The 15,990-nt window shown below is 36.8% G+C and overlaps 1 protein-coding gene across 1 annotated transcript in view; it reads left to right on the plus strand.

The window, feature by feature from the left end:
* The window catches only part of APOB (apolipoprotein B), a gene marked incomplete at its 5' end in the record, with an annotated part of 36,573 nt that overhangs the window by 15,337 nt on the left and 5,246 nt on the right, over positions 1–15,990 (plus strand). The window contains 10 exon segments of the mRNA XM_084203542.1: positions 55–222; positions 1,407–1,618; positions 2,140–2,322; positions 2,540–2,661; positions 3,229–3,439; positions 4,680–4,855; positions 4,987–5,174; positions 5,445–5,590; positions 6,769–7,145; positions 8,146–15,726. Coding sequence (XP_084059668.1) covers positions 55–222; positions 1,407–1,618; positions 2,140–2,322; positions 2,540–2,661; positions 3,229–3,439; positions 4,680–4,855; positions 4,987–5,174; positions 5,445–5,590; positions 6,769–7,145; positions 8,146–15,726 — 9,364 coding nt within the window.

Here is a 15,990-nt window from a genome sequence, read left to right on the forward strand (position 1 = left end):
TGCATATTCCAAAGTGTGGATTTCTTAGTGTTCATTTCCTCATTTTATTCCCAGATTGCACAAGCCATCTCCAAAGGTGTTGACAGGGATCTATTTATCCACTACATTTTTATGGACAATGAGTTTGAGCTTCCAACTGGAGCAGGTTTGCAACTGAAATTTGCCTTGTCTGGAATAGCAACACCTGGGGCAAGAGTAGCTGCAAAGCTTCAGCAGAAAAGCGTAAGTTCCAATAGTTGTCTGTATTTTTTCTCCTCCTAATAATCTAGATTTTAATTTATGGGTTTAACTGTAACACTAGAAACATTTTAAAGATTGCAAAATGTTCTTGATATTAAAAAACCCTAACTCATTAGAGGTCTTTGGTTAATTTGTGGATGACATTTAAATTAGATTAAGAAGTAATGCATATAATAAATTGAAATGAGACATAATAAAATTTATGAATTAAAAGTATTTCAACTACTTTTTCAAAAATAAAACTTTTTGATCTGTTTCTTTCTCTCCCCCTGCACGCAAAATACAACAATAAAAAAGCTGCACTCTGTGAATTTTCTGTTCAAGCCTAAAAATTAACAAAACATTTTGTTGTGGCCAATTCAAAGAGAAAAAAATTGATTAGCAGTTAAAAGAAATATTGACAATTGAGTCAAGTAAAATTTTTTTTCACCTGAGAGGAAAAATCTTAAAACTGTAGCAAGGAAAAAGCTTGTGGTACAAAATTAATTATCCATTTAAAATAAAAGAAAATAAATTTTTCTGTTCCATTTACAGTTCTAATAACTACCTTGCTCTAACTTAGTCAATATTTTGTAAGAATTTCTTATTAGTTTCAGTTAATCTAACCTTTTAATTTTCTACCACATAAAAGATCTAAATAAAAATAAGAAATAAATCCTTGAATTTAGTACTTCTTGTCCTTCAGTTAGCTTTGGAATCTTTTCCAGAATTTTGCATTCTGTCCCTTCTTTTTTAATGGCCAAAGCAAAAGCTTGACAATAAGCCAGTGTGTGTTTAGAGAAATTAAAATCTTGGATCCATTTCTTTTTTGTCATTTTGTTTGCTCATTGTCTTTGAAAACTGCTATTTTTTTCTTACAATGGAGAACTGGCTCTTGTCTTCAGATTTATAAAAACATGCAAGTAGCTCCATGTATAAAATCTTTCTGAAGCATGAGTATTTTTACATTAAAATAGGCAGGGATTCTTGATGTTATCGTCTTGCTGGGTTTTTATACCATTTATATAGGCCATTTGATTATGTGATTTGGGAATCAGATTTTTTGAATAGCAAAATCAATTCTGTAAAACTTACCTCTGTATTAACAGGAGTGGTATGGGGGTTTTTTGTATAACCAGCAAGAAGTGTATTGGGCCAATAAATACCCCTTTTTTTTTATTAAATAGATGCAAGCAGATTTCATTGCCAAACCTTCAGTAGCAGTTGAGTTTGTGACACACCTGGGAATAAATATGCCTGAATTTGCTGGAAGTGGTGTGGAGATGAATTCTAATATATTCCATGAATCTGGAATAGAGGCACATGTTAGTGTAAAAGCTGGACAATTGAAATTCAGCATTCCTGCTCCGAAGAGTCCAGTAAAACTCCTCAGTATCAGGTAATGAGAACTGAATGAGAACTTTCAAGGCTATGTTCTTCCTTCTCTTCTTGGTTTTTATTGTGGGGGAATTGAAAAGCTAGGGCAGGCATGGAGAAATTTTCAGTTCAGAAAAATCCCAGACATTGTAAAACTGCGATAACTTCTTTTGTAAGACAGGCAAATATGCCAGATAAGTGGTGACTTGGAGTCATGGCTTACAGATTATTTGTCACTATTTTTGAAATTTTATGCAAGACTCCTACTATTTCCATTATTTTGTTTTGTTTCACATAAAATTATTATAATAGCAATACACATTTTAAATTGAATTTAAATGAACTGCTTACATTAATTTTAGAGAGAGAAAAAGCTCAATACACTGAATTATAATTATCAATAATAATGCCTCCATCATTTGAAGCCAGATGTTATTTCAGTTAACCTCTACATTAATAAATGAGTTTTATTCATAAGTAACTGTGTTAATAGGACATCTGAGAACCTGTCCTGGGAATCAATTACTGACTTTTCTGTTTCAGCAATACACTGCATTTGGTGTCTCCAGCCAAAACTGAAGAGATTCCAACTCTGATAGAGAACCAAGTAACCTCAACTTCTTGTAAGCCTTTCATTCCTGGTCTAAATTTCTGCACCAAAGTATTGTACCCTAATTCCACTGATGCAGAGGCAGTTCCTTATTTTCCATTGACTGGAGAATCCAGGTAAGTCATGTCAACTTAAACTATGTTTATTTTTTGCTAACTACCTTCCCGCTTAGTCTCCAGTAGTCTCTCACATCAAGCTTACCTTTAAAAACCTTTCAAAACTTACTGGCAGCAGCAGCTCAGAAAGAGAGCTGTTGAGAACTGTATGATTTCTTCTCTTTGTGGTCATGGACAAAAAAGTTACTCACAAGGCATTTGTTTACTCCTTCTCTAGATTTGAGGTTGAATTAGTGTCCACAGGCGAAGTAAAGGAATACTCTGCAAGTGCAAACTACGAACTGCAGAGAGAGGGAAATGACCAGATAGACAACTTAAAGTTTGCTGTCCAGGCAGAAGGTAAGAGTTAAAAAAAAACCTGTGTGGTTTTTCTTTGTTTTGAACTGTCATTTTATAGAAAAGACATTTTTATTAAAAAATCTTAATAGTATTCTTACCAGTGTAAGATAGAATACCATTTTCACACCCAAGAATGCCCACAATTTATCTACATTTCCTTTCATGCAATCTAGTGCAAGATTTTCATAGTGAGAGGCTGATTTTGTATTTTGCATGATTTTAATAAAAGTTTGATATTGATGAATGGAAGCAAGGAAGAGGAGATGTTCAGGGGGTCTATATAAGCAAGAGAAAAATATATTTCCTATGAAATATAGAATGAAAGCATACAAAACATCTGTGGGGTCATTTAAATAATAAAAGTATTGATGGGTCAGTGGGTCAGCCCATGGTGTGTTTAGAAGATGAGAAGAAAAAAGATGACCCAGTGGCAAATCAGACTCATTAAAAGTTTGTTAGATCTTTAGTGGGATATCATTGTCAGCTGATTCTTTTTTGTTCTTCTTTTAAGAAAAGTCCAAACAGATTCCATAGTTGTGAATAACCCAAGTACATTATATTTTCTAGGTATAAACCAGCATGAGGCCACATTGACCTTCAGGTACAACAGAGGCAAAAAGATATTGACGAGTGATGTCCAGATTCCTGATGTTGGTGTTGACTTTGGTACAAACTTCAGAATTACTGATGAATCCATTTCTGGGAAGAAAGCATACACCTTTGTCTTAGACATCAACAACAAGAAGATTACAGAAGTTACTCTTACTGGCCAGATAAGGTAACTCAGGAAGACATTTAGAATTTAACAACTACCTTTGAAAAGGTTTCACTGGATGTAAAAATTTGGCAAAATTTTTTCTCGCTTTGGAGAAATTTCTTAAATACAGAGACAGATAAACTTGCCTTTGAAACCCCATTATAAAATACTTTAAAGTATTTTACTTTTAATATATCAAATGCATACATGTAACACATTGATTGATCTTTCCTACTATATGTATATATCCAATTTGTATTAAAAGTTCCTTGAGGTAGTTCTTCCATGTTTGCACACACATGACTACAAGAATGCATTGTACTACTGTTATTGCAGGTGTGATAATCCAAGGATATAAACAAGGCAAGGTTTGTTCAGAGAGGTATTATCTTTTACTGGATATGCTTGGCTCTAAAAAAAGTTATTACATCTCCCCATGAAGAAATCTAATGGCACTCAATAAGAAACAAAACCAAAAATAACTGAGAGCTTCCTGTAAAAATTCCCACGCTTCTCAATGAGAATATTTCCGGGAACATCTACAGGGGAGCTAACAAAAATGTTCAGCCTGCCAGGGTTTCTAAAATTGTCTGCCTCACAAGCCCATAGTGAAATGGGCTGATCACATTCTTTAATAAACCTCAATCTTCCATGGAATTCTGTGATCTTGATGGTGCCCCAGGGAGTCTTTGTCTTTGCTGTTCATGTAGAATTGCCTCTGATATCAGTGGGAGCTTTGGACAGATGTCAGAGACCTCAATTCCCTTTCATTTGCACTAACATAACATTAGAAGTTTGCTCAAGTCAACAAAGTTACAGAGATATAAAATACATGTGAATAAAGGAAAATGAAGCCCACTGGCATAATATATTTTGCCAAGTGTTTTGTTTCTATGTGATTCATGGCCACAGTCTGTATCCTGAGTAGAGAATTCAGCTTAAGTAAGGCATTTAGAATTTGGTTCAGTTACAACTTTACCAGGACAGGTACATATTTCCATCCTTTTCACTCCTATGAAATTAACACAGACTCACTACTGTGTGTATCTGCACAGTAGCATTATATTGTCTACTACAGGTTTTCAAAGTAACAAGCAGAGGCTTAAAATATCCATTAAATTAGAACAATGTTTACGAGTTTGATTCAATCTATTTTTTTTTTATAGCACCTATTGTGCCTTTGCTATAGATTTAAATGATGAAATTGCTCCTGAAAAAATACATCTAAATATTTTTATTCACTTTTTTTTTTCTTTCACAGATATGCTGGAGTGGAAGAGACAATGTTAAGAGGCACTATTTCTTTTCCTCGCCTGGAAACCGAACTTAGAAGTGAAGCATTGGTTAATTATTCACCAAACAAAGCATATCTTCAGATCAGCTCAGCTGCAACCATTCATGGAAACTCAATTTCAGAAAGAGTTCTTCTCAGATATGGTAGGGGCAAAAAACATGATCCACATACGCAACCTGTAAATTTAAACATCTTTTTATATTAGTTCATAGTATTTCTCAAAATAAGAATAATTCTAATTTTACCCTTGTCTTTTTAAAATCATGATTTTTAGATGCTGAGAAGTTTGAGCTAGAGTGGAATTCAGGTGCCAGTGCTGCTGTGAAAAACCTGTCTTCTGCCTTCCCAGTTGACTTTTCAGACTACCCAAAAACTCTAGAGAAGCGTACCAACGAACTTCTGGATCGGAAAGTGGCTCATACGGATATGACACTACGGCACATCGTGTCACAATTTATCCTGGTATGGTTTTCAACCTGCAGTAGATATTATAGCTCCAGTACATAGCCCTGAGGAATTCTTGCCTCCCCCATGAAAGCCAGAATAAGAACTACTTGTAAAATCACTCATCAGATTGAATAAACTATGTTTTTCTATCTTTGATAGAATGAGTCACTTTAGCAGATACCTCTAGACCCCAGTGTTCAGGTAGTTCAAATAACTTTCAGATACCTTCACTGGGAAGTCCTAAAACATTTTTTTTACTTTATAAAACTTTTCTCCTCATTGCAGGCAACCAACACCTGGCTGCAAAAGACATCAAAAGATGTCCCTTATGCCCAGACCCTGCAAGACAAACTAAGTGCACTGCAGGAACTGAACATTCAGAAACTTAACCTGCCTGTTATCACCATTCCTGAAGAACTTTTCCTGAAAAGGTAGTAAATAAAATGAGGATAGTGAAACAGGAAACTGAAAATTTAGTAGAAATGAAATGCTGAAATAAATGCAAAGGACAACAGAGGCTAGTGTAAGATTGGATTCCAAAAACAAATGGAAAAGAGTCTTCAATTTTGTGTCTCTTAAAACTGTTTTTCCATGTATTATCTTTCATTGTGCTAATATGATTATGGCATGTTAATGATACATATCTCTATTGCTGCCATTGTGCTCCTGATCTAAGTATAAGCAAGGAAGAAACTGGTTTTTTCTCCTAGGTTATTATCATCCCTACTACTACTACTACTACTACTACTACTACTACTACTAATAATAATAATAATAATAATAGGGGTTTTTACTGCTCTTTTATGTAGCTTTTTAAAGGAACAAATTTCCTTTTGTAAATTTTTTTTTTTTGTAAAGGAACAAATTTCAAAAGCATTTGCTTAATTTTCTTCTTAGGATGTAGGTCTAAGTGTAAAAATTCAAGATTTTGCAATATGAAAGACCAGTTATGAAAACAAGAAAATTATCTTTGCCAGCTTATTGTTCATTCAGAAATTAAGGCCAAGTTTCCTTCTGTTTTGCCTTTTCCTAATTACACTTTTTCAGCCAGTGATCCATTTTTCAGTCCTAGTTCCTGATCACATGCTTAGATTTTTACTTCCTTTTATTCAGAATAAAAAAAATCTGAATATTTAAATGAAACTTTTGAAATGCTTATAATGGGAAAGAGATAAATTCTTAACGCTAATATGATTTCATGCATTTCTCTAAGAATGCATTGCTTTTTAAAAAACATAATTACTTTTTTCTGGTACTCAGCATCCCACAAGTGTGCCAGTGATTTTGGAGGGTTTTTAAAAATTTTACCTACAAGTCCCTTTATTTATGAAATAAGAGGGAAAAAACATTGAAACAATTCCCTGGTATCAAAAATACTTTTGATAAATACTGAAGAATGAGTGCTTGAAAATGTTTACATTAGAGTTGGATCATTACATTTCTCTCTAAAACTAAAGTCAGGACATTTATAAAGGCATGAAAGTAAGCTCAGAATCTTGGGCAGAGGAGGAAATATGAAAACTCCTGTATATGCTCCTGTATATGCTTTGTGAACTTAGTTTCTAACAGAGTTAACTTAGTTTCTAACAGAGTTATCTCTATTTTCCAGTGAAGGCCGGGTCAGATACAACTTCAATAAAAACAGTTTTGTAATTGATATTCCACTGCCATTTGCGGGAAAGTCATCGGATGAGATATGGATGCCGAAGACTGTTAAAACACCTCCTCTGGTAGTGGAGTCCTTGGGAATAAGTGTGCCATCTCAGGAATACAGAATCCCAACATTTACTGTTCCAGAATCCTATCCTTTCCGTGTGCCTTTGCTGGGCAAGTTGGAGGTTTCTGCTAATGTGTACAGCAACTATTACAACTGGACAGCCTCGTACGCCGTGACTAACAGCACCACAGAGAGAGCAACCAGCGTAAAAGCTTCCTATAACACAAAGGCTGATTCAGTTTTGGAGCTGCTTTCCTACAGTTTGAAAGGTAAGAATGTTTGCTATACGTCAGTGTTTGCAAACCTACTTTAATTATTTTGTATCCCTTATATAGGTACAGTACATTTGTTTGCCTGCACTTATTTAAAGACAGGTGTTGTGCGATCTCAGATCACTTTCCCTTTGATTTTAAAGATATTGGGTGTGTCTGTTTATTCAGGCACTGAAGGTGAAGTCAGTTTAATTCAGTTAAGACTTTTACAGTCCAGTAAGTTTTACAGTCCTGGGTGTTTCTTGCTGAAGAAAATGTCCTTCAAAACTGAGGGCATGATTCTACAAACACTTGTACAGCTGGTAAATCAACTGTTTTCAAAATCAGGTGTGCAAGTGTATGTGTAGTTATGCCCACAATTTATTTCTCAGTCTATTAATATGTGCATATACGTATATAAAATTGTCTTATCTTTTCTTATGCCCATATTTTGCCATAATATGGTATTTTTAGGTTAGTTCCCCTAAAATTGCAGTTTGGGTTCTTAAACATATACGTATATAAAATTGTCTTATCTTTTCTTATGCCCATATATTGCCATATTATGGTATTTTTAGGTTGGTTCCCCTAAAATTGCAGTTTGGGTTCTTAAACAGCAAAGGACAACCTGACTTCATTTTCTTCTACACTCCTCACCATAACTGAGGCATGATAAATAAACCATTAAAATGTAGGAATGTTAGATATGAGCTATTCTTGAGTCCATATTCTTAATTTAAACAATAACATAATTTTATGTCATTTCCCATTATTATATTTAGTAGTGTAGTGTAGAAACTTAATTTATTTGTAGTTCAAAACTTTAACTTCAAATATCAAAAAAATAGCCATTTTTACTGAAATATTCAGTATTTACCAAAGCACTTAGGCCTTGAAAACAAAATGTCATAACAGTAATTACAACTCAAGCAATAGCAAGTTCAGTGGCATCAGACAAGTTCTCAAAGATGAAAAGGTATAGACACAATTACCTTTTGTCTCTTCTTTCCTATTTAAGGTTCTGGAGAAGCATCATATAACAGAAATGGATTCATCTGTGCATACGAAAATCACCTTGAGCACAGAGTCTTAACATCAGTTTTTAAGCTGTCTGGCAGAAAGAATTATGAACCTATTCCAGTTGCAAACTACACCTTATCACTTACAGCATCAAGTAGTCTGGGTCCTCAGTTTTCATTTTCCAGTGACATTGTTTCTGAAAAGATAAATAACATGAATACCAATAATGTCAATATGGAAGGGCAGCTGGAAGTGGCTTCAGTGTCGGCAAGAAGCATTTACACTCTGTCTACCACATACAACGAAAAGAGACGGGTTTTAGAAGGAAAATCAAATCTGAAGTTGGAATCTTCTTACCTTCAGGCTACCAATCAGATATCTGGCAGATACAGTGATGGTTCCTTTTCCATTACTTCAGTTTCTGATATACAAAATGGGCTGTTAAAGAACACAGCTTCACTGAAGTGTGAAAACAGCCAGCTGAAAATGTCATCTGAAACCAACGGGAAGTATCAACATACCGCAGGTGTCAACAAGCTTGAAATAATTTTGTCAAAGAAGATGGCAGCACTTCGATCCGAATACCAAGCCACTTACAAACAAATCCAGTATTTTGCCGTGTTTGCAGGTTCTCTCAATTCCCAGGACCTTGTTTTCAACACTGATATCTCCCTGACTGATCAGAAGAATCGAGCTGCACATAAGTCATCACTCAATGTCAATCGGTATGGTCTAGCCAGCAGCGCAACCACCAACATGCAGTTTAGTCCCTTGGCAATGCAGAGTGAAATGAATGCCAAGCTCGACACTGCTGGAGGCTCCATGTCACTGTCCTCTTCCGGGCGCTATGGGAAAAACAATGCAAAGTTCAATGTAGGTGGAAGAGTGAGCCTAACAGAAGTAACGCTGGGAAGTGAATATCAGAGTACCGTTCTGGGTATGGACAACAAACATGTTTTAAATTTCAGAGTTAATAGAGAAGGACTCAAGTTTTCAAATAATTTGCAGGGATCATTCAAAGAGATTAAGGTGGAGTACACAAATGATTTGAATATTCCGGGCTTATCCTTAACATTTGTTTCAAAATTAGACAACAGCTTCGGCTTTGACAAGTTCCACAAACATGTTTTTGACCTTCAACTGGAGCCTAGCTCACTAACAGCTAAACTGAGCAACAATCTTAAATACACTAAAACGGAAGTTTCCAACAAAGCAGAACTCCTTCTCGAGCCTCTGAATATGAACTTGGGTGGCAATGTCAGAGGAGCCCATGGAGCAGATGAAATAAGGCACACCTACACCCTTACATGTGCCGGTCTAACTGCAGACTTGAAAACAGACACCGTGGCAAACGTTCAAGGCGCAGCAGTGAGTCACAGAGTTCATCTGGATGTGGCAGGACTTTCTTCCTCAGTTACCATGAACACAAACTGTGATTCCAAACCTCTCCGTTTCAGCAATGCTGTGCGTTCCACTATGGCCCCGTTTGTCATCACGGCTGACGTACACACCAATGCTAATGGAAAGCTGGTTGCTGTGGGTGAGCACACAGGAGACTTGTACAGCAAATTGCTGTTTAAAGCAGAGCCTCTTGCTTTCACCTTCTCCCATGATTACAGAGGCTCTAGCAGCCATAGCCTGAAGTCTAGAGGAAGGTACACTACCCTGCTTGACAACAAAGTTCAGATGCTTTTTACTCCATCAGAGCAGTCAAGTTCTTGGAAATTGAAAAGTCAGCTAAACAATAATGTATATTCACAAGATTTCAGCTCTTACAATAATGCAGAAAAGATCGGTGTGGAACTTAATGGAAGAGCTTTAGCAGATCTCTCTGTAATGGACACATCAGTCATACTACCATTAACATCTGAAGAAGTTAATTTAATTGATCTGTTTGGTCTCAGGAACAGCATATCAGAGCCTCAAGAATTCAGCATCTCTGGCTTTGTGAAGTATGACAAAAATAAAGATATGCATGTTATTAGCCTACCCTTCTTGGAAAATTTGCCAGTTTACTTTGAAAAACTCAGAGGCACCATTCTATCCACACTGCAGGCCATGCAACGTTATCTGAAGAGCATAGATATAGAACAACACATGAAAAAATACAAGGCAACTTTGAACAAACTGCCACAGGACATTAACGATTACATGGACAAAATAGATATCAAAGGCAAAGTTAGCAGCATGAAAAATAATCTTGTTGCTTTCACAAAGGACTACAGAATAACATCTGATGATCTACAAATTATGCTGGAAAAAGCCATGGACAAGCTTCAAGAAGTACTGTCTCAGCTGCAGATCTATCTGATAGAAGTTGAGCAATACCTCACAGACTGGTATGAGCAGTACAACATTAAAGCACTTATTGCACAGCTTCTTGAACAAATAGTTGAAACAGTGACAGCTCTAGATAACAAATATCAGGTAAGAACAACTGTAATCAACATCATTGAAAAATTGTGGGGTTTTTTCCAACAATATGATCCTAACAAAATCGGAAGCAGCACTTTGGCTTGGATTAAAAATCTTGATGATGAGTACGAGATTACAGCAAAAATACAGGAAAAACTAGAATCATTCAAGATTCAGATTCAGAATATTGATCTCAGAAGCGTTGCGGAAAATTTGAAACGACAGATTAAAGCGTTTGATGCTAAAGAATGTTTAGAAAAATTAAAGCAATCATTGCCAATCGAAAAAATTAATGAAATTCTTGAACAAATCAAAGACTTTATTCTAAATTGGATAGAGGAATATGAATTATCTGAGAAGATCAGTGCTTTCCGTGGTCATATGCACAAATTGATTATGAAATATGAAATTGATAAGCAGATATATTTTTTAATTGACAGAATGATAGAACTGCTTAAAACGTACAGAATAAAAGAAACTGTCCAGAAACTGACCATCTACCTGCAAAATGCTGATGTGAAGTCATGCTTTGATAAAGTTGTTGCTTTTGTTGATGATGCTGTCAAGAAAGTGCAAACCTTTGATTATGAAAAGATGATAAAGCAAGTCAACAAGTTCCTTGACATGGTTATTAAAAAGCTCAAGGCTTTTGATTATGACCAATTTGTAGATGACACAAATAACAGAATTCGAGAAGTGACTCAGAAAATAAATGAGGAACTCAGAAATCTAGAACTTCCACAGAAAGCAGAAGCACTGAAGCAGTATATAAGAGATTTTAGAACTGTGATTTCAAAATACATGGAACAGCTAAAGGACATGAAGCTTGCTGCAGTAATTAACTGGCTAAAGGAGCTCATAGACTCAACAACATTTGCTAATCTCAAAGCCAAGGTAAATGAACATCTGGAAGACCTGCGAGAGAGGATTTCTGAAATGGATATTTCTCAGGAACTCCAGTGGTGTCTTCAGAAGATAAGCCAATTCTACAATTCTGTTGTCATATACATCTCTGACCAATGGAACACAGCTTCCAAAAAAATCACTATGTTGGCTGAAGAGTATGATCTAAAAAATTGGGCTGAAAATGTAAAACAGTTCATTGAAACTGGATTTAAAGTCCCTGAAATCAGGGCAGTTATAGTCACTATACCTGCCTTTGAGGTTAGTCTCCGAAGTCTTCGGGAAGCAACATTTCGAACGCCAGAATTCATTGTCCCACTGACTGATCTCCGTATCCCCTCCTATGAGATCAATATAAAGAGACTAAAGGACATGAAAATCCCAATGAAATTTACTACCCCAGAATTTAAAATTCTAAATACCTTTCAAATTCCTTCCTTCACAATTGACTTGATTGAAGTTAAGCTTCTGATTGTGAGAACAATAGACAAATTCATATCTGCGGAATTTCAGTTCCCATCTATTGATGTCTATTTGAAAGATCTGAAGATGAGAGATATGCCTTTTTCTGATATTTCTTTCCCAGAAATACAAATGCCTCAGTTCCAAATACCAGAATTTTTGATTCCAAAGCTAAATTTAAATGAGCTCCAGATTCCTAACATGAAGATACCAGAGTTCCAGCTCCCACGTATCCCACATACTGTGACTGTCCCTACATTTGGCAAGTTGTCTGGTGCTTTCAGAGTCGCCTCTCCATTCTTCACACTGTCTTCACAAGTTGAGCTTCGTAATACCACAACATCTGCAAACAGTCCAGAATTTGTTACCTCCATTTCAGCTACAACAACATCCAAATTAGACTTCCTAGTTTTTAGTGTTACTGCAGATTCACGTCTGCTGGCCCCTGACATGAAACAGCTGAACCTTAAAAATGCCGTGAAAGTCAACCATAGATTCCTTAAAGTTGATCACACCAATGAAGTGGTATTTTTAGGGACCTCAGTAGAAGGTGAAGCTGAAACTAGAGCAAACGTAAATACAAAGAAAAATTCAGTAGAACTACAGAATAACTTAATGGTCAAGCTTCAAAGAAAAATTTGGTTGCAGAGCGGAATGGCATATTCTCACAGACTGAATATTCCACAAGCTGATTTCTCTAGCCAGGCTGATCTGATCAATAACATGACAACAGAGGTAGAAGCAGGATACATATCATTTACCTCTGCTGGCAGAGGAAACTGGAAATGGGCTTCACCTAATTTCTCCGATGAAGGTACTCATGATTCACTCGCCACTTTCAAGATTGAGGGCCCCAGTATTACATTTTCTGCCAACAACAGAATAAATGATAAGTACCTGAAAGTCAACCAAGCTATGAAATATGAATGTCATTCCTTAATGTCTGCAGCGCTTCAGATTCAGTCTGAAATGGAGTCACAGCGTGTGGGACGTAGCCTTCTGAATGTGCAAGGCACAGGAGAGCTTCTAGGAATGAAAGTAGAATTAACAGGCTCTCACAATGCTCGGCTCCATGGACGGATCACTGGAACTGTAAATAATGACCTTTCCTTCTTGGCAAGCCCTTCTGAAATTCGTCTTTCAACAAACAATGATGGAAATGTGAAAATCAGCTTCCCAATGAAACTAACTGGCAAAATTGACTTCCTGAATAACTATGGGTTTGCCCTCAGTTCTTCTGTCCAGCAGGTCAACTGGCAAGCTACTGGCAGATTCAATCAGTACAGATATTCCCATAATATGTCTGCTGGCAGCAATGATGACAGAATTGAAGCTCATATTGAAATGAATGGAGATGCTAACCTGGACTTCCTAAACATTCCTCTAAGCATTCCTCAGATTCAGATTCCCTACACTGGAATCAAAACTCCTCAGCTGAAAGATTATTCACTGTGGGAACAGGTAGGCCTGAAGGAATTACTGAAGACAACAAGACAATCCTTTGATTTAAATTTGAATGCTCAGTATGATAAAAACAAAGACATGCATGCAATCCCACTTCCCTTAGCAAAAGTACATGAAGTACTTAATAAGAACATCCTTTTATTCAACAAGCATTTTGAGAAAGGGAGAAATGCAGCTTTAGATTTTCTTACAAAGTCATATAATGAAGCCAAAACAAAACTGGACAAATACAAAATACAAACATCACTGAACAAAATACCACGGACCCTCACCATTCCAGGATACACCATTCCAGTTGTGAATATTGAAGTTTCTCCTTTCACTGCCGAGATGCCAGCCTTTGGTTTCACGCTTCCAAAAGAAATAAGCACAAGAGGATTCACAGTCCCAATAATTGGCTTTTCAGTTCCATCTTACACACTAGTTGTGCCTTCTTTTGAGCTTCCAGTCCTTCATATCCCCCAGGATCTACGCACTCTAAAGCTTCCTAGATTCAGAATCAACAGCTCAGCAAACAACATCTTAATTCCTGCCATGGGCAACATTACTTATGCCTTCTCATTTAAATCCAGTGTAATCACTTTAACTGCAAATGCTGGGCTGTTCAATCAGTCAGATATTGTTGGACATCTCAGTGTCTCATCCTCTTCTGTCATTGAGGCTTTGCAATTTAAGCTGGATGGTTCGACAAGTTTGACAAGAAAAAGGGGGTTGAAGCTGGCCACAGAATTGTCCCTGAGCAATAACAAATATCTAGGAGGAAACCATGATAGCACTATCACTCTCTTAAAGAGGATGATGGAAGCTTCCGTGGCAACAAATATAGAAGTTGACACACCAGTTTTAAAAATGAATTTCAGCCAAGAACTTTCTGGAAATACAAAATCTAAACCCACTCTTTCCTCAGGGATAAAATTAATGTATGATTTTAATACTCCCAAATATGGTACCAGTGCTAAGGGAGAAATTGCTCACAAATTTGCTTTAGAGAGCCTTACATATTACATATCAGTAGAATCTTCTACAACTGGGGATATTGACGGAGTATTTTACACTGGAAATGCATATTCTGGGAGTTTAGACCATGAGGTAAATGCCTATTTAAATGCTAATGGAGCTCGGTCATCCCTCAGATTCGAGGCCCACTCTAAAGCAGATGGACTCTGGATGATTGAAATCAAAGAATTACTTGCAGTTGAAGCATCTGCCCGTCGTATTTATGCAGTCTGGGAGCACAATGGGAAAAACTATGCACAATGTACATCTCGTTTCACAACAACGGGGACTCAGAGATGCAAAGCAACCTTAGAGCTGGCTCCTTGGGATGTATCAGCAGATCTTCAGATTCAAGCCATTCAGCCAAATCCTTTCCTGGGCATGGCATCAGTTAATGAGGCTGTTGTGGTGAAAATCAGTCCTGCAAACCAGAAAGCTGGCTGGAAGGGTGAAGGCCAAATTCACTCACTATCTCTCAGTCATGATATGCAGTTATCAAATGAACACTCAAAGGCAAAATTTGATATTTCTGGTTCTTTGGAAGGACACATGGACTTCCTCAAAGTCATCAAGTGTCCCATTTCTGAGAAGAGCTTATGGGATATTTTGAAGCTGGACGTCACTACCAGTGCTGACAGGAAGCAGTACTTGAATGGCTCGGCGTCCCTCGTGTACACCAAGAGTGAGGATGGTTACTTTTTCCCCATACCTGTGAATAAGCTGACCGACGGCTTCACTGTCACTGTTCCTGGGTTACACCTAAAGGCTCCAAGCCCTGTCCTCAGCACTCCAGAGTTCAGCCTTCCCTTCACCACTCTCCAGGTCCCAGCATACACTGTTGACTTGCGCAACATAAAAATTCCACAGACACTAAGCACAATGCCATTTGATGTCCATTTACCCACACTGCCAAAGCTGAGATTCCCCAAAGTGGATGTAGGAGCAAATTATATTACGTTAGAAGAATATAAAATGCCATTTTTTGAGGTGACAATACCTGAATATCAAATAACTATGTCTCAATTCACTTTACCAAAGAGTGTTTCATTTGGCAGTTTCTCTGTAGATCTAGATGAAGTAGCTAATAAAATTGCAGATTTTGAAATGCCTGCAATTACCATTCCTGAACAGAAAATTGAGATCCCCCCTCTGAAAATATCCTTGCCTGCTGGAATTTACATCCCATCATTTGGTGCCTTGACTGGATCTTTCAAAGTTGTTTCCCCTTTGTACAACGTCACCTGGAGAACAGACTTGACAAATAAGAAGGATTCTTTTGAACATTCCATTGACTCTACCTGCAGCTCAACATTGCAATTCCTGGAATATGACCTCAATGGTAAGACATTAAAATTCTATATGCCGTGATTTTGAGGGAAAAAATTATCGTAGACTAGGCTTTTCCAGAATTTTTTTCCCCAGGGCATTGCATATGAAGGTGTCTCTGTCTGTTTAGCATTGATGTTAGATGACACTTCTTTTATCAGCAGTGGCATTTTTGCATAAATTACTATCAGAGTCTCAGTCAGTCACCCTGAAGGCTGATAACTATATATATATATGTGTGTGTGTCATATCTATGTTAAGATATAATGTGAATTTT

The sequence above is a fragment of the Fringilla coelebs genome (genome assembly GCF_963513975.1).
Source record: "Fringilla coelebs genome assembly, chromosome: 3".
Taxonomy (NCBI): domain Eukaryota; kingdom Metazoa; phylum Chordata; class Aves; order Passeriformes; family Fringillidae; genus Fringilla; species Fringilla coelebs.